Source organism: Schistocerca americana, chromosome 4, assembly GCF_021461395.2.
Source record: "Schistocerca americana isolate TAMUIC-IGC-003095 chromosome 4, iqSchAmer2.1, whole genome shotgun sequence".
Lineage (NCBI taxonomy): Eukaryota > Metazoa > Arthropoda > Insecta > Orthoptera > Acrididae > Schistocerca > Schistocerca americana.
The window spans coordinates 482,043,307-482,070,561 of record NC_060122.1 but is presented as its reverse complement, the minus strand read 5'-3'; the positions used below and the strand labels follow the sequence as shown (position 1 = coordinate 482,070,561).

At 37.8% G+C, this 27,255-nt stretch overlaps 1 protein-coding gene across 1 annotated transcript in view; it reads right to left on the bottom strand.

Moving 5' to 3' along the window:
* Positions 1-7,024: 7,024 nt before the first annotated feature.
* The window catches only part of LOC124612956 (arf-GAP with Rho-GAP domain, ANK repeat and PH domain-containing protein 2), a 173,232-nt gene continuing 153,001 nt past the window's right edge, over positions 7,025-27,255 (bottom strand). Inside the window, exon 12 of the mRNA XM_047141476.1 lies at positions 7,025-12,359. Coding sequence (XP_046997432.1) covers positions 12,227-12,359 — 133 coding nt within the window. The 3' untranslated portion in view covers positions 7,025-12,226. The remainder of the gene's footprint in view (positions 12,360-27,255) is intronic.

The window sequence follows — 27,255 nt, the reverse complement described above, 5'->3', positions numbered from 1 at the left end:
CTCGTGCAAGGATTTAGAGAAGGAACTACAGCGCGGTCTTCCTCTGTGAAACAGCTTTGAAAAAAGGTGTTTAGTATTTCAGCTTTACGCATGTTATCCTCTGTTTCAATGCCATTATCATCCCAGAGTGTCTGTATATGCTGTTTCGATCCGCTTACTTTTTAACATAAGACCAGAATTTCCTAGGATTTTCTGTCAAGTCGGTACATAGAATTTTACTTTCGAATTCACTGAATGCTTCACACATAGCCCTCCTTATGCTAACTTTGACATCGTTTAGCTTCTGTTTGTCTAAGAGGTTTTGGCTGCGTTTGAATTTGCGGTGAAGCTCTCTTTGCTTTCACAGCAGTTTCCTAACTTTGTTGTTGAACCACAGTGGGTTTTTCCCATCCCTCACAGTTTTACTTGGCACAAAGCTGTCTAAAATGCATTTGACGATTGCCTTGAACTTTTTCCATAAACACTCAACATTGTCAGTGTCGGAACAGAAATGTTCGTTTTGATCTATTAGGTAGTCTGAAATCTGCCTCCTATTACTCTTGCTACACAAATAAACCTTCCTCCCTTTTTTTATATTCCTATTTACTTGCATATTCAGGGATGTTGCCTTATGATCACTGATTCCCTGTTCTGCGCTTACAGAGTCAAAAAGTTTGGGTCTGTTTGTTATCAGTAGGTCCAAGATGTTATCTCCACATGTTGGTTCTCTGTTTAATCGCTCGAGGTAATTTTCGGACGAGGCTGGAGAAATTGGCAACAAAATGACTATTCATATTGGTGTATAGAATGTATGAGACTGGTCTGTATCACCAAACTTTCAGAAAAACATCATCCACAGTATGCCAAAGATAGCAAGAGGTCACACATGTGAGACTTATCGCACTATCAGTTTCACAGCTGATGCATCAAGTTGATGACAAGAATAATATACAGAAGAATAGAAAAAAAAAATTGATGATCTGTTAAACGATGATCAATTTGGTTTTAGGAAAGGTTAAGACAAAAGAAAGGCAGTTGTGGTTGACAATGAAAGCAAGACTGAAGACAATTTATTCATAGGATTTGTCAACTTGGAAAAGTGTTCAACAATGTAAAATGATTCAGTTGTTCAAAATTCTGAGAAAAATAGGGGTAAGCTACAGGGAAAGGCTAGTAATATACATTATATAAAGAACCAAGAGGGAAAAATAAGACTGGAAGACCAAGTTTGAAGTGCACGGGTTAAAAAAAGGGTGTAAGACAGGTATTTTGTCTTTCACCCCTACTGTTCACTCTATACATCAAAGAAGCAATGACAGAAATAAAAGAAAGGTTCAAGAGAGGGATTAAATTCAAGGTGAAAGGATGTCAACAATAAGATTTGTTGATGACATTGCTATCCTCAGCGAAGGCAATGAAGCATTACAAGATTTGCTGAATGGAATTTTCAGTCTAATGAATATAGAATATGGACTGAGAGTAAATCAAAGAAAGATGAAAATAATGAGAAGTTGCAGAAATGAGGACAGTAAGAAACTCAACATCAGAATTGGTGATCAGGAAGTAGATGAAGTTAAGGAAATCTCCTACCTGACCAGCAAAAAATCCATGAAGGATGGAGCAAGGAAGACATAAAAATCAGACTAGCACTAGCAAAAAGTGCATTCCTAATGAAGAGGAGTCTACTAGTATAAACCATGGACCTTAATTTGAGGAAGAAATTTCTGAGCATGTATGTTAGGAGCACAGCATTGTATGTTAGTGAAACATGTACTGTGGGAAAATGGAACAGAAGAGAATCAAAGCTTTTGATATGCAATTCTACAGAAGAATGTTGAAAATTAAGTGGACTTATGAGGCAAGGAATCAGAAGATTCTCCGCAGAATCAGCAGGGAAAAGACTAAACAGCAAACACTGACAAGAAGAAGAGACAGGATGATATGACATATGTTAAGACATCAGGGAATAACTGTCATTGTACCGGAGGGAGCTGTAGAAGGTAGAAACTGTAGAGAATGACAGAGATTAGAATACATCCAGCAAATAATTGAGAACTAGTTTGCAGTTATTACCCTGAGATGAGAAGGTTGGCACGGGAGTGGAATTCATTACAGACTGCATCAAACCAGTCAGAAAACTGATGATTCAAAATTAGGTCAGTTTCCTGCTTACGATATTGTCTGTTGATGATGCCTTCTAGTTTCTGTTATAAATATAAAACTCCATCCATACAAGAGGGATGCCATTAATGCTATAACTCTTCAGTTTCCTTAAGAGAATTTTGTTATCCACACCAATCGAACACTTTGGCAAGGTGAATAGCCTATTTACTGCTCCTTTATACACATAGAGAGGATTATAATCTTTCCTCAGTGTGCAAGTCTATTGACTCACTGTACTGGGTAAAACCTGATGAACAGTGGTGACATTGAAGAAGAAGATTAAATATCAAAGGGACTTACATTCATGTCAAGATTTATGTTGTTAGTGTGAGCTGCCCTCGATTGCATTTGTGTGTATGATCTTCCCTGAACTGTGGCACATGGCTCACGATACTGTAAAGTAGCTACCCATATTTTTACCAAAGCTCCTCCAATTCTTCTTCCTTCAAGAGTTCTTTTTCCTCCAAGAAAAGTCTGTTAATGGTTTCCATCAGTTTGTGTCATAGGCTTTTATCTCCCAGTATTTCATACAATATTTTGTCCTTACAGAAAATTCAGTATTGATCTGTTCCAATTTGTCCCAGCTGACTCCATCTCGTACTTGAAATCATATGGTCTACAGTACCTGAATGTTCATCCACATGTCCCTGATTTATTCTTCTTGGTCAACAAACATTATCTTTGATGTTCAGCATAGACTTTAAACTTTGCTTCCGATTGGTGATCTGACCCTTGAACATTACCATTAAAGCAAAAGCTGTGCTTTAATTTCCTGTTCGAGTATAACCTGTTTTTCTGTAGTTTCCTTTGCCTTTAGAATCTTCTGTGACCAATGTTTTACCCACCTTCCAGTCTTGTAGTGTTGATAATATCTTTAAAACAACAATGAAGTCTCCATCCACTGTAGTGCTCCATGCATGTTTGAAATTCAAAATCAAATATCACTGCAGATAATTATAAAATAGCTTTTTTATAACATAGCTTTTGACTGTTTCGCCAGTTGCACTCTGATTGCTGACACCATTGTTTGCTGAGACATGTGTGATTTCTTGAAAGCAAAGGATGCTCTACAAGGGAGAAACATTAAATTGTATAAACTTGGGTAGGCAAATGACTACAGAGGAATAGATGGACAAAATTTTCCTTTATAATCCAGTTGTTTTATATTTGCATTCAAAGTCTTTGAAAGAGTGGAAAGGAGAAATGCATGCAGTTCAGATTAGGTATAAGCTAGTAGAGATTTTCCTCATGATTGCATGCTACAGAACAGCCAATGAGAGCAAATCAATCTCTTAACTACTGAATAAATTTTCAATTGTTTTAAGCCATCATCTATTCTTTCAACCGAATATTTTTTTAAGGTTAAGAAACAAACAAACGGTATTTTTATGCTGTAAGTATTTGTTTATTTTGCACCGGGTTTGCCGTACTGTGCCATCGGCAGAAAACAGTGGCTCAATAAGCCAAAAACCAGTTCAAAAACAAACAAATTTTAGTAAAGCAAAAACAAAGTTTGCTTGTTTTTCAATCTTAATATGAAAAGGATAATTTTTTAGCATCAGTGATCAGTGCTGTCAAAACCTGCAAAACTACCATTGCTCTTCACTAATGTTTGCAGACTACAGATAAAGTTGTATTACTATGTTAATGTGGATTGTACATACAAGAACATATCAGAAAAGCTAAGGATAAATGATATTTAGTTTCATTATCAGGTAAAGCCTCCATCACCTTTGAATTAAATACTGATGCAACAAACCGAATCAGTACAGTCTCTTAACATCTCCTTGGGTTTGTTGCTGGATCCTAAAATCAACAAGACTCAAAATTTCAGTGACCAATATTTCTGCCATCTTCAGGAGAGATGCTGCTCTTGTTGAGTTCCACAAACAGCTGATGCCAAGTCTGGAAATAGTCATCCCATATATGCCAACATACCATTTACAATGAATCTGCTGCCTGTCACAGGTGCTGCACCGAAGACGGGGCTTGGTTTGTGGTGCCACCCATAGAAGAACATTGGTGCTAACCAAATATCACACTCAAAGATTATCCTCAAACGCTTGGGCCATATGCATCAAAGACTAATTTATTTTTACACAGTTGTGTAGGGTTTCACTTCATGTTAAGAGGAAAACACTTGGCTCTATTAATCAAGTTTTCCACTAACATAATGTCAATTGCCTACTTATAACCACAGTCCCAAAGACCAGACATACCAGTAGCCATCAGGGTCTCATCAGGTTTCATCCTGTGTCCCTTGTTTAAATAATGTTCCACTACGCCGATTTTTTCAGGCTGTTGCAGCCATGTGTGGTGGCAATATCCTATGTACATGTCCTGAACAGAGGGAATCAACTGGTCGATGTAAGCCTTCCCACAATGACAAAGGATTTTGTATATTCCAGGCTTCCTATGTCCGAAATCTTCCTTGGCAGAGCCAAGCTATGCTGTATTCTTGTTAGGTGGTGACAACACAAGCCTTTCTCAGGGTAGCACCTGCAATGGATGCTGAATATTGTGTGTATGGTACAGGGACCCATATGGGATGACAATTTCCAATCTCGGCATCAGTTTTCAATGGGACTCAGCGGTAGCATTTCACCTGGAGGCAGCGAACAGGTGGACTGCTGAATATCGAATTATTTGATTTTAGAATCCAGCAGAAAAAGTGAAACCAGTCTATGGGAGCAACCAAATGAAAATGATTGATTCAGTTTGTTGTAGCTTTATGTGGACTATTCATTTATTCTCTTAATGAAACCAGTCTGTGGGAGCAACCAAATGAAAACAGTCAAAGCAGTCTAGCACATTCAATTCTGAGCCATTGTTAAAAAATTATTGTTGACTGCACTCTGTTATCACCTGTCATCACTGTTAACACTTTTCTGGCATTTGCTTTTTATTGAGAGCCAATAATTGGCTTTTAGATCAGTTTTTCATCCATGTTTATGAATTCACACATATTAATAGTGAACTTTGTGTCTAGATCAGAGTGCAAAGCTATCAGTGGCATAAGAATGGAAGAATTAATATGACTGGAGGAAAAAGTGATCCTCGAGATAAATTCAATGTAATATACAGTATTTGCAAATATGATTAGTATTATGAAATTATATTAACTAAAGAAACACCAAAAAATTAACAAAAGAAGACAAATATTTATCACAAAAAATACTTCCAACAAGTAACATTAGGGGCCTATATGCTTAAAAAGGCAGTAAGCAAGCCACTTCACATTTCAATAATTGCAGCTTGTATGCTTTCTTCTCATATCACCTTAGCATTTATCAAAACAGAATATTGGTGACGGGTTCAAACCAATGGGGGGAAAGAGACAGAGCTTTACTAAATTTAAATAAAAAAGTAATTTTTTATTTATTGAAACAGACAACCAATGAAAAGACATATTTAATCCCAGAATTATGAAAAATTCATATTTAAGTAAATAATTCGTAAATACTTCAGTCTTAGAAATATATTATTTATTTCCCATTCCTTGAAATAAGATACATTATTTGTCTATAAAAAAGTTGGCAACCCTATTCATGGTTCACGTATAACCAAAAAGGCTGAAAAAGTATGTAAATGAAATCACCAGCACCCAAAGAGTGAGGAAAAACGGTCGTAACTTTCAGAGACTTGGGTCAGTCGGTTATCTCACATTACATGGAACCATTCAGACCCATAGAGGGAGTCAAAACATCCATATTGCTGACATGGTGCAGAGATTAGTTTCATATAGTTATTTCATTTAACTGGGAGGGGGGCAAAACTGAGTGAATGAATAAACACATACCTGGCTAAACTGGTTATTAAAATCAATTAGATGTCCCATCACTAACAAATCTGAGGTGATTACGAAGAAGTATTATGTGAGGAAAATCTGTGCCATCAGTACCACCTCTGTTTTAGTGTTGTACTAACAGCTGGTCATTACACTTGCACAGTATAGTAGTACCCTCAAAATACTCGTAAGAACTATATAAATAAGACAACATTGAGGTGCCAGATAAGTAATCTTTACCAATTTAGAAATTGCCTGGTAGTAATTTCATCTTTTTGTGGCACCAAAAGACGGCATCTAAGGAAACTCCTGACTGAAGAGAGCAAGATAACTGGCCTTTGTGAAAAAAACGATTTATTTACAACAGCTCTGATTTCATATGAATATGGTATCTAGATCGCTGTGTGTGAGCGAAAGCACTGGACTGGAAAAAAAATTAAATTACTAAAAATGTTGCATGACATGATTAGGTAACTTATGTGTGAGGCAGTAATGGTAGACACAGCTTTCTCTAAGTGCTAATTCAACATTGGAGACTACCTGCATAGAAGCTAGTGTCTTCTTTTAAGTTCAGTAACATTATGCTGGTTGGACAAATATTCTTGTTTAACTGCTCAAAATGGCCTTGGAATAACACTACCCACATCAATCAGAATGGTGTACGAGAACAGATGGCCACAAGGAAGTCGGTAAGAGAACTTTTTTTTCCGTTTTAATGAATCAGTCTGCATTGATGGCTACATAGACTGTAGTTTGTTCAAATGTAAAGGTATTTCTGTTTTCTCTCTTAGCTTCCTTCTGAGGAACTACTCCTTTTATTGGTCATCAGAGTCAGCTGGAACTAGAAACAAAAACTTCAAAACTACTTCATTTGACTTGTCAAATATGTATTCTGGAACCGAACATAACCCCCTTCCAGTTTCTTATCAATGATCCATTCAGTGCACCCACTTTGTAAAACATTGCCACACAAGGTAAATATCTGACTTTGAATATTTATACAATATTAGAACATTCCATCAATGACAAAATATAAATATAGAGACTAATAACTCAACATTTATTTATAAAAAAATCTTTATTTAAATACACCATTAAGACACAATCAATCATATAAATTTAATTAAAGAAATGTGCCAGTGACATGACTAGAAATTACTGAGAATATAACAAATTTACAAATACTAAAAGCACCAAAAAAGAGACTGCAGTTGAAAAAAGCTTTTTAAAGCACAAAATCTCTTATGGTTATAATGAATGAGCCTTCAAAGGATATTACCATACAGATCAATTTCCTGTTATTTAAACATTGTTGTGAAGTTTCAAAATAATGAATTAAGAATGCTTCTGCTCATTCACATCTAAATAATAAATAACACAAATAATGTAAAATCTAAACAGTAAAATCCAAAACAGAAGTTATAAATTACAAAACAGGAGACAAAAGTGATGTTCTTGAAATAGAAGGTCGAAGTGTGGAGATAAAAAAAAAAAAAAAGGAGTTTTGAGCTTTTGTATTATTGAAATACTCCTCTATGATGGAAAAAAAACAGAGGCATAACAGAAGATAATACAAGGTGATAAAGAAATGCATAAATCACTCGAAAACTCAGTATCACTGGAAGGGTGTGCAAACCGCTCAAACCGCTGCCCTGGCCCCCCACCCCAAACCCCAACCACACACACACACACACACACACACACACCTTGCAGCCTTTAGTTGTTCTACTTTGTCCAATTAATCTCAAAAAATCAGACATTGGATTCTGAAAGCTCATGCACAGTGTTAAATTCTTAAACTTTCATTGAAATCCAAATGCCTACAGCTGATGACACACACTCACACTCACACTCACACACACTCTCTCTCTCTCTCTCTCTCTCTCTCTCTCTCTCAGGAAGCTAAATGTCTTGACTTCCCCCACAGCCCTGAAAGCTGAGCTGAATTCTTTGGTCCCATATCTCGCATGTAGAGAAAGGTATAAGACTTTTGTATTTGCAGTAATTTTATCATGAATTGCATTTGTATTTTATCTGAATATCATTGTAAATGTATGTCAGAATATTTTAAAAGTGTGCAGCTGGAAGACACGACTTTCTGAATGGTTAGAAATGCCTGGTTGGAAAATATATCCTCCAACCCAAAAACAATGTAAAAATCATCATGCAAATGTGACAATATCATTGTGCTAAATGCATATTCAAAGTCTACAGTCTCATTTTTCACAAAATAAGAAGAAGCCATCTGACATTTTTGTTGTTCTTAGTATGTTCCACAAGAAATTCCTTCTACATAAGGAATAACATCATATTTTGTGAAAGTACCTTTTATGAATTTAAATTTTATCATAGAAGTTGTCAGTGGACTGACAATATGATCAGCCAGTAGTAAATATACAAAAAAAAATGTTATACCATCAGACATCAAATCTACAAAATCATAAACAATGTTTCTTTACACAGAACAGTATTACAAATTTTGGACTATATCAATACCAAAGTACAAGAAGTGGGTCTGAGCACCTCCGGCAAGGACATTTCTACCTACCATGGAATAACTTCTGGAAAAGGATGAACATTATTAAAATACAATGGAATGCTAGTAAGTTCTCCAAATTGTGCAGCCACTGCACAAGTACTTGCCAAAAATATATATAATGTACAACACTTTCATTAATTTAAAACTTTCCAAGCAAAAGATGACACATGAGTCCAATGAGTAAACAAAGAATGTATTTGTTTTATTATAGTAAATGATGTGGGGCACTCTATATGAGGCAAATTGTAATGTAAAAGTGCTTAAAAATTTAGAATTCTTTTCCACACATTATTTACACACATAAAATCTGCTTTTAAGTACTATACTAAAATAGAGGTATATTTTTTATTTGTTTCAAATTACAACTCAAGAGAATAATATGTTTGATCTTTATACAAAATATAAAAATTCTGAAAAATAACATTTAATACAAAGAAACAGTCTATGATATATTTACACCAGTTCTAAAATTTCTGAAGCTCTATATTACCAGTTAACCATCATGTATAGTAAGATAACAGCAGGAAGCTGATACACACAGCATAGAGAACACTGCACAAGCTTTATACATTGGAATGATAGCAACACTAATTGGTGTTCATTATTAAAGAGGAAATATCTTTTTTGCATTTACTGTTTTAATGCAACTAAACATTTAATTGTTACGCTGCTCCTCATACTTCATTACACATGATCATATACTCTGTGTTGTCTTATACAAGATAAGACATCACAAAGTTTTAAAAAATGAATATGACAGTTGAAAGCTGCCATTTATGAATACTTGTACCCCAAAGTAACACATTGTGCCTGTATTCGAATTTTAAACAGGTAATGGGGTTTCCCCATTCTCCTTAGCAGAATGTCATCAACTCAAGTTACATACAGCCTTCATGTCTGAGGGAAGGCTCTGCTAATAGGGCTTATTATAAACTGACCCACATTGTCTCATGAACAGCATTTCTGAATGACAAAAGCTACACTATATACAAGAAATCATTATTTGCAATATATTCAAATACTCCAAAAATATGACATCTATTACCTTGAAAGAAACATAAGCAGTATTATAGACAGTCTTATAATTTAAATACTCTGTATTTCATAGATACTTGGTATCAGTGTTAAATGCTATTTAAAAATCAATAAGTAACGTCATAGTAATACAATAGAAAATACTGTTTCTTCTGTAACACTGGTTCCCAATTCATTAACTATTTACTTCTGTTATGAAACTTGTCCAACATATACAAGCTGTCATAACAGAGTTACATTCCTTCACAACACTGACATTGACATTAAAAAGACAGAAATGAGAGGCATGTGAAACGTACACTAGCTAGTGGTTCAAACAAACATGGCACAACCATAACTCTCAGGTACTAATTCCCACATGTAAGTTCCACATTTTCTTTACAACTCTGACAGTTCTCACAGGATAACCACAGCAATTATTTATAAGTTATGAACTTCCTAATTTTTATCGAGCTGGTATACACAATACAAAATTCTTTTTCTGTTAATCAGTTGTTTCTTTCTTTTATTGTATCCTGACTTTTTATCCATTTTCCAGCTGATGTTCATATTTCAGCTACCAGGTCAGTGGCACTGTTATCCCTCAACTGAAGCCACTCTCCCAGAATAGCATAAGACTTGCATCTCTTAGAAGAAACAATGGTAGTAATATAATGTTTCCATGCTTTTCTAATTACTGTTGTAAATCCTAACTGATTATGTTAAATGAAAGAGTAATGGAGAAAAGAAGATACTAACTGACAGACAATTATAGGATAACATGTGAAACATGAAAGGTGCCAAACTGAAAAATCCATGAATACATGCAGAACAGAAGAGGATTGGAAGAACTCACAACTGAGCTACTTATTAGTTCACATAGTGTGTTGTGCGTCAGAAAAAAACCATAAAACTGTTTTCCTCCAGTGGAGTGTGTTTGTTCTTGCACTGAAACATTTAGGGCCCACTTAAAGGTATTCAGCAAGATGGTAGACGCCAAATACAAAGGAAATTTTGTGAGTAGCTCATCTTTGTTTGAATGATAACTTGCTTTATGAAGTATGACAGGCAGCAGAAACACACTCCCTCCTTGAAAGCACACACACAGCTGGCTGGCAGCAGAAAATGTACTGAGAGGGCATCACACAAAGGAAAAGTACTGCCACCTAAATTTATCCAGTGCAGGGTTCAAAATAAATGGTGAGCAGCAGGATTACTAATAGTAAATATTTATATGAATCAGAGTTATGACAGAGAGAACAAAATACACAGAAGAGGATATGCAGACCCAGAATGTTGCGATACCACTATTTGCTACCACAATTAACTCAATAATTTTACATACCATTATTTTTTTCCTAAAATGTAATTACATCTTACATAGAAAGGGAGATGGCAAAATAATTTCTTCAAGCAAGAATAACAGAGACTGAGGCTATGTATATACCTGCAAATATATTTCTCATTACAAATTCACACTGTGTGGGCACACGGTAAAAAATTGCATCAGGACATTTCAGTAAATATGAAGACGCCCCACTTCTAAAACACAGTGGATTGTATTAATCTGGTTCGTTCTACACTTCTCATTAGCAGTTAGCTGAAAGAACTTTAGAGATTCACTGACCATACCATATATCTCGTTCTCCAGACAAAGTCTACCAGACTCTACATTTACAGAAACAAAGAGACAATTTGGAAAAATACCACAGGATAACTGCACAAAATCTCAAGAGCCGTATCCCATGGACAGTACTGACAATGGAAAAACAACAATGATAACCACAAATGGAGAGAACTTGTCTGAAGAGAAAAAGTGCTCAATATGTAATATGTCTAATAAAATTTTCACTTAAAGTCATGACAAAACTCACAACCCCACAGCTGCCACATCACAAACTGTTGGCTAAACTTCCTTACTAGCACATCATCGTGCTGCATACAGGAAAAACACAAGTTTTGCTTTAGCATTTTTTGACATTTCAATACATTCATATAAACACAAGTTTTACAAAACTTATATTTCATCACGAGATTCATCGAGGAAGAAACATTCATTACAACTGTAAATTGGTTTCATTGATTTGTCAGTATTATTATACGTCTTTTACAAATAAGATAAGCAAACTCAGGAACCAATAATGATATCTGCAGAATACAAGATACAATAGCCAGTTACAAAAATATCTGTCAAGGACTAATTAAAAAGAAAATTACACAGATTTTTTTGTACTATCTAGTTTTCTTCCAAATATATTAAATAGTGATTCTTATGCATGTAATATTTTTATAAATTCATTTAGATAAAAAAATTCCACATTTTTGTTACAATGAATAAAAGAGGTACACACTTCCATTTTCAGGTAATCTAGCATCAAAAACAAATTGTTTGTTCATTATATCAGTTCATTTCAGTATCAAGCCACAATGAAAATAATGTAAAGACAACAAATTGTCCAAAAACTGACAAATTATCTACATAACAATGAAGTTAAAAGTGCACCTCTCCATCCTTGCCAAGCAAGTGATCACTAAATTGATACTGTACAAATATCACTTTGATTGGGATAAAAATTAGAAAAAAAACATACAAGCAAAGTGGCTGCATTGATTACATTAAAAAGAATGCTCTATGTCCACAATGATTATAGTCACAGAAGCAGACTTGTCTTTTCCTGTTTTGAAAGGCAACAATACCGGACGAAGTCCTTCTTAAAACAGTACCCAGATAATATGATTACAATTCATTCTAACAGCATAGGTGATGGCAAAATTCCTTGTGGATATTCACCTATTAACATAGCTGCCATCCAACGCAGCTGCTCTTCACGTGATGAACCAGCAATTGTGTATCCAAAATACGGAGTTTCTTTTGACCTGGAACACAGATCAATAAGTGCTGCTTATGAATATTTAACTGTGCTCGCAGGTAGAGTGCACATATACGAGGGTTGTAACTTAAATAGTGGCAACTATTTATTCACAACCGATACAAAAGAGTTACAAGTTTGCACCTTTTACTATCCTTCAAAGTAGTCACCAGCGTTGTGTAGAACCCATTGCCAGCGACGTGAAAGGCATAGTATACTGTTAGTAGAGCCTGTTTGTTGATGGTACAATTGGAGCGGTCAACTGCCTGTCGAATCTCTGGAACATATCTGAAGCAAATGCCACGAAGTGGTTCCTTCAACTTCAGAATCAAATCAAAGTCACAAGGACTTAAGTCCAGGGAGTATGGTGGATGGTACAGTACTTCCTAGCCCCATCGAGAAAACAGAGCAGCCACAGCTAGTGCTGTATGCGCCCGCACAATGTCATGCAAAATGATGGTTGGGTTGCACAGAAAGTGTCACCGCTTCTTTCACAAAGCTGATCGTAGGTGATGCTCTAAAAACAAACAGCAATACTGTGCATTGATGGTCTGCCATGGAGGAATGCATTAGGATAACACCATCACAGTCCTACACGAGAATCACCATAACTTTAGAACGCTCCATTCGCACCATCAACAGAACAGGCTCTGCTAATGGTATACTACGCCTTCCACATTGCTGCCAACCAGTTCGACGCAACACTGGTGACTACTTTGAAGGACAGTAACAGGTGCAAACATGTAACTCTTTTGTATCAGTTGTGAATAAATAGTTGCCACTATTTTAAGTTCCAACCCTCGTATATCAGTGGAATGTATTGGTTGCACTCCTAATGCAAGAGTATTGCTTACATTACACTTTTCTCCTTTTAAATCATGATGGAAATTTAATACTGCATTCTGATGCTGCTTACATACATACTTCCTGTCCTTCTTAGTAACATAAGAAGAACATGCTGTTTTGTGAATCTTCATTTTCTCATGATGTATTACTTGCTCCATAAAATTGCAGGAATTTTATGGATGTATTCCCACTAGTTTATACATTGATAGTAATTCTATTTGCAGATAACAAATTGCAAAAAAATAGAAGAGAAACTTTGCTACACAGAAATGGAATTCATGTGACATAGGTCAGCTATATTTGATCTGAAGTAGTTCGTCAGGCTCCCTCCATTTGATGTTCCTGTGGAATGAGAAGGTGGAAAGGAGTTTTAACTACCACAAAAACTGGGTGGCGACAATGTACACACACATTTCTAACATCACAAGCTAGTGGTACAGTTCGTATCTCTTGTTTCTTTTCTCCATTTCACATAGACCTTCTGCAACCACTCTTAACACATGAGGGCCAGATTTGAAAACTGAGCAAGAAGATGGAGAGGAAAAATATTACTTCTGTAAACAAGGTGCTGAGAACAAGATTTGGACCAGTGTCAAAAAGAGACAAAACACGAACTCAATGCACTATGCAATGAGCCAAATGTACCAAGGAGCAGACCAAAGCTGTAGTGGCAGGATGGAACCAGGAAACATTTCGATACCTTGGGAGTTCACAAGAACATGGGCAGACAGAGGAAGCTATTGTAACAGTGATGGATGAACTAACTTCACTTTGTATCGCAATGTATGTAAGATGAGGTAATGTTACATAATAATGTCATCATTTAGTCATGGAAATTACTGAAATATTAATTTTATTTTTGTGAACCCTCAGCTTATATATTTGCCTTTACCTGTGGGATTAGTTTGTCACATTTTGTACTACTTTGATGCATTTGCCCATATGTAAAACAAAAGGAAAACTTTTTCGTCTCACAGTTTAGAGTAATGCATTCTTAACATGTATTTGAAATGAAATGAATGTAACAACAGAAATTAAATCAATGACATGAAATGATGTCAGTGCAACCACTCAAATATGCTGAACCTGCAATGTAATTAATATATAGTTACAACCGAAAAGTTGTGCCAGACTGGGACTCAAAGTGAGAGGGTACAGAATCAGCTAAATTAAATTTGGAAATTTTCTTACAAGCATTAGAGGTGCAAAAATTCCTTTATCCTCATCACCTACAAATGAGCAAGTGTGTGTGTGTGTGTGTGTGTGTGTGTGTGTGTGTGTGTGTGAGTAGTGTTTATTTTATTATAATTGAGCTGCTCGGGGGAACACAATGGTAAGCGCCATCGGCGTGTATTTTGCGGTAGATGGCTAATGACACCACCTGTGGGATGCACAATGCAGTAAACTTACTAGCAGTTCCAAATTCACTCAACAGATGTCAGGGCGGAGCTTACCGTATTTACTCAAATCTAAGCTGCACTTTTTTTCTGTTTTTTGTAATCCAAAAATCCGCCTGCGGCTTAGAATCGAGTGCAAAGTAAGCGGAAGTTCTGAAAAATGTTGGTAGGTGCCGCCACAACTAACTTCTGCCGTCGAATATATGTAGGGCTACACAGGCATGCTTTGCAGGCACAAAGATAAATACTGGCGCCAAAACCTCTGCATCAGTAAATAATTTTTAAAAAAAGGTGGAAGACGAGCTTTTTTCTCCGCCCCAAGTTTCGACCACTGCATTTTCATATATTATCCAACAAAGTAAATACAAATTCCGTATTGTTCATCTTCAAATGTAGCAGCATTTCAATGTACTACGAAAATCTGACTGGCAAGACTGTTTGGGATATTTGTCAATATGGCCAACTCTACATTCTGAATTTTTTCCTACCTGTGAGAAGAGATGGTTGCTAATAGGAACTTTTTATGAATTGTGAATCACATGCAGTATTCTCTTCACCATAAGAATAGTACGAATATAAACATTTTGCCATGTATTCTTTCGTGTTTGCTGCTATTTCATTTAAATCCTGTCTGCCTAATAAACTACGAAACTAGTGTGAGACAACAGCAAACGCGGAAGAATACACATATCATGTCATGTTTATATTCGTATTATTCTTATGCCTAATAGTGATACAGTTAGAAATGAAGCATAACAATTGACTAGATTTTTAAATCTAAGATGACTCTAATTTCTGTGCAGAATGTAATGTACAAAAGAGGCGTCTGCAAAGATTTTCAATCGGAGAAAAATTTTAGCTAAACTCTCATTCAGAACATCTTTTATCATACGCAGTCTATTATTTGGTTCTCGTAGATCATTATCAAAGAAAGCAGCAGTGTAAGTAAGCCGCGATAGTGCGCACAAAAGCAAGCCATGCCGCGAGCGGCGACAGGTCGTAAACACACATTATCTGAATGGGACAAATAATGCATGGCACAGTACAATAATGCATTTTCAGCTTAGAGTGACGTAAACACCTATAACAAAGAGATAGGCACTTATCAGATCAAAGAAAAATAAGCAATCGATTCAAACCAGACGAAGCACATGAAAAAGGAAGGGACCTGTATAAATACAAATAGAGTGCCTGACGCATAGCAATGGCTACCTGGTAAAGCTTCACTGCTAAGCTTACGACTTGAACGAAACTACTGTAGCTGTATCATCATTCATTTGACCTAAATTGTGTCTTATATTACAATGGACCAACTTTGTTTCGCTTTGGAGGTGCGGCCTAAAACTTTTCTCTCTCCTTGAATTTCGAGTCTCAAATTTCAGGTGTGGCTTAGATTCGGGAAAAATTTTTTTCCTTGATTTAGAGTCTCACTTTTCAGGTGCGGCTTAGATTCGAGTGTGGCTTAGATTAGAGTAAATACGGTAATGGTAAGCGCCACTGTCCGTCTGTTGCGGAAACATAATGGTAAGTGACAGAGAGAATGGCAGCAAGTAAAAACATCTCCGAGATTATGGCAACAGTGAACATGGCAGAAGATGAGGAATATACTTCCAATGATACTAATATCTTCGAGAGGGATCCAGAATACATTCCTAATGATTCAGATGACTCAGAGGTATGTTATTTTATAAATATACTGTCTTCAGTACGTTCCACGAACATAATGGTAAGTGTATGTACATACCATTATGTTCCTGAAGTATGTTAATTTTGAGGTTATTTTAGAATGGCTACATTTTTTTGGCTAAGTGGTGTGTGAATGCGCATTTCTCATTTATATTGTTACATTTGATAATAATAATGTTAACGGTAATAGTAGTTTTTGTTGTTATACAGGTTAATAGCGAATCAGATCATATTGCCCAAAACAACTAACAATGTATCACCCCTGCAGAAACCATTCAGGAAGGGGCCCTCGAACAGACAAAGAGGTCGTCTCGGAAAAGGCTGAGAGTCGATTCTCAACGCAAAATTAAACAGAAGAGGTGCAATTTGGGCGAAAAGTATGTTTCTTGTACAGGAGCAACTCTAAGTAAAACAACTGTGGGACCTAACTGCCAGTGCCCTCGTAAATTGATTTGAATGTGATGAAACTATTCAAATCATTTTGGGAAGTAGGTGATTTTAACATTGAAAATGCATACTTATTTGGTGCAATTAAATCTAACACTGTTGCACATCGCCGAAAAGCAGCTGGAGAAAATTCCCGGAGAAACTGTACTACTTCCTATAGCGTAAAAGTTAGTGACAGTGATATAAAAGTATGCAAGAAAGCTTTTCTTGCCATTCATGGTCTACATAACAATCGTGGTCGTGTCGAAAATATACAGAAGAAAATCGCATCCGGATCGACCATGCCACCCCGGGGCAAACGGGGCAAGCATACAGTACGTCCGCATGCTTACTCTGAAACTAGTGTTAACCATGTCAGGGAACACATTGATAAAATACCGAAACACGAGAGTCATTACAGACGCACAAACAGTCGTGTCAGATTGTACCTGGGCACAGATACAACAATCGCCTCCTGTTATGAGCACTATAAGAATGTTTTCTGCAAGGAGATGTCCTATGAGCCTGTACCTGCAGACAAGTACAGGCAAATTTTCACTGAAGAGTATAACATAGGAGTAAAGTCACCAAAGAATGATACGTGTAAGACTTGTGACATGCTCAAAGTGCAAATTGAGAGCACTGATGTCCCCCAACTGAAAGTAAGTCTGGAGCATCAGTTGGAATTATACCAACGTCGGGCAGAAGCAGGGCAAGCTAACATTGCCATCCAGAAAAAATGAGCAGAAGCAGACAGTAATCCACATGTTGTGTCTTTTGACTTGCAGCAGACTCTCCCCGTTCCTAAGTTAAGTTGTGGTCCAGCTTTTTACAAAAGGAAGATTTGGTTGTATAATCTCAATGTTCATGATTGTGTCAAGAAGAAAGGGCACTGCTTTTTGTGGAATGAGACTACTGCTGCGCGTGGATCAGAGGAAATTTTGAGCTGCCTTTTACGTTACTTTGAGGAAAACGACATAAAAGGAGAGACTCTCATTGCGATATCTGATAACTGCTGTGGCCAAAATAAGAACTGGAACGTGGTACTGTTTTGGAAATATCTAATTTCAACTGGTACATTTCGTGTGAATGAACACCACTTCCCGTGAGCGGGCACACAATGTTGCCGTCCAATAGAGATTTCGTGACAATTGAAAATTACGTTCGCCGACAAGTATAAGACGTGTACAGTCCAGATCAGTGGTGCGAGATCATCAAGAAGTCTGCTAAGAAGAATCCATTGCTTGTATATAATATGAAAAGAGAGGATTTCTATCAAATATGACACACTAAAGAAGTGTTTGTCTTCAGAAAGAAGACAGTTGATGGTCGAGATGTCAACCTAAGGAAAGTATGTAGGTGGAAGGTGACCTCAGTACCATCTGGGACTGGAGCAACTGAATTACATTCTCTGCCAGGGTTTCGATTACCTCTCGTCATGCTCTGAAATGAGAAATTTCCTGCCCAGTATCCTTCCCACCCTTCCTACCATGGTATTCCACTGTCCACCGAACCTACACAATATACTTGCCCATCCTTACACAACCCCTGCTCCCAATCCCTTACCTCATGGATCATACCCCTGTAATAGACCTAGATGCAAGACCTGTCCCACACATTCTCCTACCACCACCTTCTCCAGTCCGGTCACTAACATCACCTATCCCATCAAAGGCAGGGCTACCTGTGAAACCAGTCATGTGATCTACGAGCTAAGCTGCAACCACTGTGCTGCATTCTATGTAGGCATGACGAACGGCCACTGGCAAACTGTGGCCAAAAAACAAGTGGACCATCCTGTTGCTGAACATGCCGCCAGACATGATATCCCTCATCTCAATGACTGCTTCACAGCCTGTGCCATATGGATCCTTCCCACCAACACCAGCTTTTCTGAATTGCGCAGGCAGGAACTTTCCCTGCAATACATCCTATGTCCCCGTAACCCTCCTGGCCTCAACCTTTGTTAGTCACTGTCCTCACCCATCCAGTCCTCTCCCTATTCCCAGTCCAGCACTACACAGCCATCATTTTACCACCACACACAGTCTTTTAATTTCTTTTTATTTCTCTCCTTTCCGCTACTTACCCCCTCCCCCCTCCGCACCTTTTTTCGTGCCCTCCATCTAAACTGCAACACCTCACTGTCCGCCACTCCCACCATACTATCCCTCTGCCTCCCCCTCCCCACCCCAGCCATCTCCTTACCCCAACCCAGTCGCCACTCCCATCATGCACTGGTGCTGCTGCTTGCAGTGTGGTTTCAGTTCTCTGAGACTGCAGACGTGTGTGCAAGTTGCGTATGAGTGAGTGTGTGTGTGTGCACGTGTACCTCTTGCTGAGAAAGGCGTTGATGGCCAAAAGCTATAAATGTGTAAATCTTTTTGTTGTGCCTATCGCGACTCAGCATCTCTGCTATGTGGTGAGTAGCAACTTTCCTTCTGTAATAGTTTAAATAAATTACAAAATCAATTACATACATACAACTAAGCACAAAATTAGATCTGGTGTTATAGGAGGGCCAACCTTTTTCTTTTATGAAAATGCAGATTATATTCAAGTATGCAAATGGTAAATATTTAAAAGCAACAAAACAAATTTAAGGAGCCAGATGCTAAAATAAGAGAACTAAAATTATCACAGCTTGCTTTATCAAATGTTCTGTGGACATTTGTTCCTGCCTACAAATCCATATGGGAATAATCCATTTAAATACATTTTAAATATATTGGTGGTATTCTACTTTGTTTTAGTTTGCACATGTTTTTTATACTTTCTCAGATTTAATGAAGAACTTCATGTTATCACTTTTTGACAGTATTTAACTTCACTACATCTTGTCATGGAATGAGGGTGTTTTTCTGCTTTGAACGGTGTTGCTTCTTGCCACTGAGTAGGCTTTGTAGTGTTAGTGACAGAGAGTGTAGTTATTGTATCCAGGTAATATTATGCAAGAAAAATATTCTGTACTGAGGTGTATATTTGTACATGAGATTGTGTGGTTTGGTGTGAATGTACTTCCACTTTACTCAGTGCTACAGCATTTATTGAACTTAAGTTATTCACTAGTAGATCCAGTGAGGAAAGCATGAGAGTGTGTATTATTGTCTTTGAAATTTTCACTCGAGTGGGTGGATAATTGTATTGCATTGATTTATGCTAAAATGTATTGTTTGGAGTACATGTTAATAATGAGATAACAAACAATATACTTACAACACATTTAAATTGAGCAGTTCACACACAAATTCGTAGACAGGGACAAATGCCACAGAACTTTATGCAACGAAACCAGCTCGTTTTATACGATACAAAAAACAGATATGGAATCAATTACTCCAAACCATATTACAGATAAATGCAAAAATAAAGCAGAGTATGAATAACTTATTGACAATACTATTCAAAAAGTGCAATATATGCAGGAAGTTGTAATCAGGAACATAATGCAATGAAACCAGCTCCTGTGACATCTCATATTATGATTTTTAAGTTTTGACATATGCTAAGGCGCAACTATTTCCACTTGATACTGGCCAACTATTTCCACTTAATACTGGTCACACAGTAGCCATTGCAATATTTTGTTGCTTGGGTAGCTCAGTTGGTAGAGCACTTGCCCAAAAAGACAAAGGTCCCGAGTTCGAGTCTCAGTCCGGCACACAGTTTTAATCTGCCAGGAAGTTTCATATCAGTGCACACTCCGCTGCAGAGTGAAAATCTCATTCTGAAAACATCCCCCAGGCTGTCGCTAAGCCATGTCTCCGCAATATCCTTTCTTTCAAGAGTGCTAGTTCTGCAGGGTTCACAGGAGAGCTTCTGTAAAGTTTGGAAGGTAGGAGACGAGATACTGGCAGAAGTAAAGCTGTGAGGACGGGGCGTGAGTCATGCTTGGGTAGCTCATTTGGTAGAGCACTTGCCCGCAAAAGGCAAAGGTCCCGAGTTCGAGTCTCGGTCCGGCACACAGTTTTAATTTGCCAGGAAGTTTCAAAAGTCATTTCGTTGGTCAGCTCCAAAAATGGCTCGATGACAGCCGCTCCTATCAATCTGGAATGCCGAGAAACAGAACTGCCTGTTTCTGGTAGCACATTGATAATACATATGTCTTGCAACACTTTTACAAACCAAAATACAGCATCGGTAACTTCCTGCTTGTCGTCATATATGACAGGCACCCAACTATATATTTCAGTGTTGGTCGAAGGGTGTACATCCTCCATTATTCTGATTATGCAACTGAAAGATATGACACAACAAATAATAACTGGTTGCTATGGCATCAACAGAAAAGGTAATTACTATGAATTACATACAGTACGAGTCATATGTTACTTACGGAAGATCACTGTATTCTTTGACAAAACATACTTTATTCAGCGGATTAAAGATGAAATATCATTACATGTACCCTCGAGGTTCCCGGCAGCCTAATGATGGAAAACAACTCTTTCCGACTGACTTTTGTAAGGTTCATGCTGGATATACTCACTTTTCTAGTTTCACAATTATGGTATGACGAAGAGGCAATAGGACAACATAACTCTCCCCGTATGCGTCACTGTAGGCAAGTGTTGCGTGTCGGTTGTCTGTGGTCCCTCTTGAGGAATTCACAGCCCTCTTACTCGGAGTTGTTTTCATGTGACAATGCTCAAAAGTTCAATTCTATACTAATTCACATCATTTGGGAAATTGGCTTGCATACCTTACTACTATTATTATTCTGTAGTCAGTTGCATACCTTATTAACCTTCCTATCTATACGAATTCTGATATGAAAAACTTCAATTTAAGAAAATGAAAAGCATACAGTTTCCTCGAGATTCGACCTCCAGTTCTCCACTTCCCAGCCAGTTACTTTGACCATTGCACTATTGGTGCTCTTGCCTAAAAGTGTTTACCAACTGGGTCATAAGGGGCAGTTGTGAAAGTTTCTTTCCTCAATTTCTGGAAAAGTATGCGTTTGCAGACCCCATACCTGCCGATGAAAAATGCTCTATTTACAATTACCTATCAATCCCGCCAATTTTGAGTCAATTGCTCATCATAACCTTTACGGGTGATTTTCCCAAAAAAAGGGGGAGGGGGAGGGTGTTGAGCCAAAATATATTAGAGTCCTTCGTTTTAGGCTGGACACGAGTGACCTGCCAAATTTGACCTGAGTTGGTTGGCCTTCCCCTTGTGAGCTGAGATCATCCAAGCCTGTTGACTTTCCATTCCGCATGCTCTTTAATGCTGTTTCTACATCACACCATGTATCCGTTGGTTTGGTCCTCATTAATTATTCTACAGTCATTGATGGTTGTGTTGTCCCCATCTCCATTTAACACGTTGAAGTACTTTTTCATGCCATTCCTGATCCCTTCCTCCATTCGTATTAAGTTACCATCATCTGTTTCCAGTGCAAAGATAATTACATATTCATTTCGTTTACTCTTTAGCATTTCGTATAGTAATTTCCTATTTCCCTGACAGTCTTCCTCTACCCTTGTAGTAAAGTCCTTCCAGCGCTTTTCCTTTTCTTTCTGTCTTTTTACAGCTGGTTTCTTTCTCTAATATTCTTGTGCTAGATGTTCAGTTGCTAACTCATTTTGTCTATCATCAGTTTTCTGTTTTTCATGGTACAAATGGCTACTTAAACCTAACCAACCTAAGGACATCACACACATCCATGCCCAAGACGGGATTCGAACCTGCGACCGTAGCAGTCGCGTGGTTCCAGACTGAAGCGCCTAGAACTGCTCGGCCACCGCGGCTGGCTGTTTTTCATGCTTTAATTTTCTTTTCACTAATGCTGTTATCTTTCCTCTCTTTTCTTATTTTTGGGTAATTTGGCCATTGCATGCTTCTTAGTTCTTTTTTTATATTTCCTTCAACAGCCAAGTCTTAATCTTTAGTATTCTCTTTTGTTTAAATTTTGGAACTTGAACATCTTTTAGGTCAGCAGTTAATAGCTGGTTGTTGGCATCCAGGCACTCACTGAGATTTGACAAATCTTAATCCAAAACTAAGATTAATTTCTCATAGTTGGGGTTCACAGTCATTTAAAATTTTGTAAATGACATCATGGTTGCCTTTTGGCACCAAAACAAAATATTGCAATGGCTACTGTGTGGCCAGTATCAAGTGGAAATAGTTGCACCTTAGCACATGTCAAAACTTAAAAATCATGATACGAGATGTCACAGGAGCTGGTTTCATTGCATTGTGTTCCTGATTACAACTTCCTGCATATATTGCACTTTTTGAATAGTATTGTCAATAAGTTATTCATACTCTGCTTTATTTTTGCATTTATCTGTAATATGGTTTGGAGTAATTGATTCCATATCTGTTTTTTGTATCGTATAAAACAAGCTGGTTTCGTTGCATAAAGTTCTGTGGCCTTTGTCCGTCTATGAATTTGTGTGTGAACTGCTCAATTTAAATGTGTTGTAAGTATATTGTTTGTTATCTCATTATTAACATCTACTCCAAACAATACATTTTAGCATAAATCAATGCAAAACAATTATCCACCAACTCCAATGAAAATTTCAAAGACAATAATACACACTCTCATGCTTTCCTCACTGGATCTACTAGTGAATAACTTAAGTTCAACAAATGCTGTAGCACTGAGTAAAGTGGAAGTACATTCATACTAAACCACACACTCTCATGTACAAATATACACCTCAGTACAGAATATTTTTCTTGCATAATATTACCTGGGTACAATAACTACACACTCTGTCACTAACACTACAAAGCATTCTCAGTGGCAAGAAGCAACACCGTTCAAAGCAGAAAAGCACCCTCATTCCATGACAAGATCTAGTGAAGTTAAATACCCGTTCTGTCAAAAAGTGATAACATGAAGTTCTTCATTAAATCTGAGAAAGTACAAAAAATGGATGCAAACTAAAACAAAGTAGAATACCAGCAATATATTTAAAATGTATTTAAATGGATTATTCCCATACAGATTTGTAGGCAGGAACAAATGTCCACAGAACATTTGATGAAGCAAGCTGTGATGATTTTAATTCTCTTATTTTAGCATCTGGCTCCTTAAATTCATTTTGTTGCTTTTAACTATTTACCATCAGCATACTTGAATATAATCTGCATCTTCATAAAAGAAAAAGATTGGCCCTCAGTTTTAAAGAATGTAACACCAGATCTAATTTTGTTCTTAGTTATATGTATGTAATTGATTTTCTAATTTATTTCAACTATTAGAGAAGGAAAGTTGCTACTCACCATATTGGGGAGATGCTGAGTCGCGATAGGCACAACAAAAAGTTTTACACATTTATAGCTTTCGATACCAAGAAGTCCCTTCCATACAGCCTAGCCACCCGTGGTCGTCGCATCTGCAGTGACGAGCAGTCCCTCTCAAAATATACTGAGGGTCTCACAGAAGCCTTCACTGACCGTAATTATCCTCCCGTCCTTGTACATAAACAAATCTCCCATGCCTTATCTTTCCAGTCTCCCACCACCTCTCAAAGTCCCACAGTCCGGCCACAGAGGAGCATTCCCCTTTTAGCTCAGTACCATCCGGGACTGGAGCAACTGAATTACATTCTCTGCCAGGGTTTCGATTACCTCTCGTCATGCTCTGAAATGAGAAATTTCCTGCCCAGTATCCTTCCCACCCTTCCTACCATGGTATTCCGCTGTCCATCGAACCTACACAATATACTTGCCCATCCTTACACAACCCCTGCTCCCAATCCCTTACCTCATGGATCATACCCCTGTAATAGACCTAGATGCAAGACCTGTCCCACACATTCTCCTACCACCACCTTCTCCAGTCCGGTCACTAACATCACCTATCCCATCAAAGGCAGGGCTACCTGTGAAACCAGTCATGTGATCTACAAGCTAAGCTGCAACCACTGTGCTGCATTCTATGTAGGCATGACGAACGGCCACTGGCAAACTGTGGCCAAAAAACTATTGGACCACCCTGTTGCTGAACATGCTGCCAGACATGATATCCCTCATCTCAATGACTGCTTCACAGCCTGTGCCATATGGATCCTTCCCACCAACACCAGCTTTTCTGAATTGCACAGGCAGGAACTTTCCCTGCAATACATCCTATGTTCCCGTAACCCTCCTGGCTTCAAACTTCGTTGGTCACTGTCCTCACCCATCCAGCCCCCTCCCTATTCCCAGCCCAGCACTACACAGCAATCATTTCACCACCACACACAGTCTTTTAATTTCTTTTTATTTCTCTCCTTTCCGCTACTTACCCCCTCCCCCCTCCGCACCTTTTTTCGTGCCCTCCATCTAAACTGCAACACCTCACTGTCCGCCACTCCCACCATACTATCCCTCCCCCTGCCCACCCCAGCCATCTCCTTACCCCAACCCAGTCGCCACTCCCATCATGCACTGGTGCTGCTGCTTGCAGTGTGGTTTCAGTTCTCTGAGACTGCAGACGTGTGTGCAAGTTGCGTATGAGTGAGTGTGTGTGTGTGCACGTGTACCTCTTGCTGAGAAAGGCGTTGATGGCCAAAAGCTATAAATGTGTAAATCTTTTTGTTGTGCCTATCGCGACTCAGCATCTCTGCTATGTGGTGAGTAGCAACTTTCCTTCTGTAATAGTTTAAATAAATTACAAAATCAATTACATACATACAACTAAGCACAAAATTAGATCTGGTGTTATAGGAGGGCCAATCTTTTTCTTTTATGAAAATGCAGATTATATTCAAGTATGCAAATGGTAAATATTTAAAAGCAACAAAACAAATTTAAGGAGCCAGATGCTAAAATAAGAGAACTAAAATTATCACAGCTTGCTTTATCAAATGTTCTGTGGACATTTGTTCCTGCCTACAAATCCATATGGGAATAATCCATTTAAATACATTTTAAATATATTGGTGGTATTCTACTTTGTTTTAGTTTGCACATGTTTTTTATACTTTCTCAGATTTAATGAAGAACTTCATGTTATCACTTTTTGACAGTATTTAACTTCACTACATCTTGTCATGGAATGAGGGTGTTTTTCTGCTTTGAACGGTGTTGCTTCTTGCCACTGAGTAGGCTTTGTAGTGTTAGTGACAGAGAGTGTAGTTATTGTATCCAGGTAATATTATGCAAGAAAAATATTCTGTACTGAGGTGTATATTTGTACATGAGATTGTGTGGTTTGGTGTGAATGTACTTCCACTTTACTCAGTGCTACAGCATTTATTGAACTTAAGTTATTCACTAGTAGATCCAGTGAGGAAAGCATGAGAGTGTGTATTATTGTCTTTGAAATTTTCACTCGAGTGGGTGGATAATTGTATTGCATTGATTTATGCTAAAATGTATTGTTTGGAGTACATGTTAATAATGAGATAACAAACAATATACTTACAACACATTTAAATTGAGCAGTTCACACACAAATTCGTAGACAGGGACAAATGCCACAGAACTTTATGCAACGAAACCAGCTCGTTTTATACGATACAAAAAACAGATATGGAATCAATTACTCCAAACCATATTACAGATAAATGCAAAAATAAAGCAGAGTATGAATAACTTATTGACAATACTATTCAAAAAGTGCAATATATGCAGGAAGTTGTAATCAGGAACATAATGCAATGAAACCAGCTCCTGTGACATCTCATATTATGATTTTTAAGTTTTGACATATGCTAAGGCGCAACTATTTCCACTTGATACTGGCCAACTATTTCCACTTAATACTGGTCACACAGTAGCCATTGCAATATTTTGTTGCTTGGGTAGCTCAGTTGGTAGAGCACTTGCCCAAAAAGACAAAGGTCCCGAGTTCGAGTCTCAGTCCGGCACACAGTTTTAATCTGCCAGGAAGTTTCATATCAGTGCACACTCCGCTGCAGAGTGAAAATCTCATTCTGAAAACATCCCCCAGGCTGTCGCTAAGCCATGTCTCCGCAATATCCTTTCTTTCAAGAGTGCTAGTTCTGCAGGGTTCACAGGAGAGCTTCTGTAAAGTTTGGAAGGTAGGAGACGAGATACTGGCAGAAGTAAAGCTGTGAGGACGGGGCGTGAGTCATGCTTGGGTAGCTCATTTGGTAGAGCACTTGCCCGCAAAAGGCAAAGGTCCCGAGTTCGAGTCTCGGTCCGGCACACAGTTTTAATTTGCCAGGAAGTTTCAAAAGTCATTTCGTTGGTCAGCTCCAAAAATGGCTCGATGACAGCCGCTCCTATCAATCTGGAATGCCGAGAAACAGAACTGCCTGTTTCTGGTAGCACATTGATAATACATATGTCTTGCAACACTTTTACAAACCAAAATACAGCATCGGTAACTTCCTGCTTGTCGTCATATATGACAGGCACCCAACTATATATTTCAGTGTTGGTCGAAGGGTGTACATCCTCCATTATTCTGATTATGCAACTGAAAGATATGACACAACAAATAATAACTGGTTGCTATGGCATCAACAGAAAAGGTAATTACTATGAATTACATACAGTACGAGTCATATGTTACTTACGGAAGATCACTGTATTCTTTGACAAAACATACTTTATTCAGCGGATTAAAGATGAAAT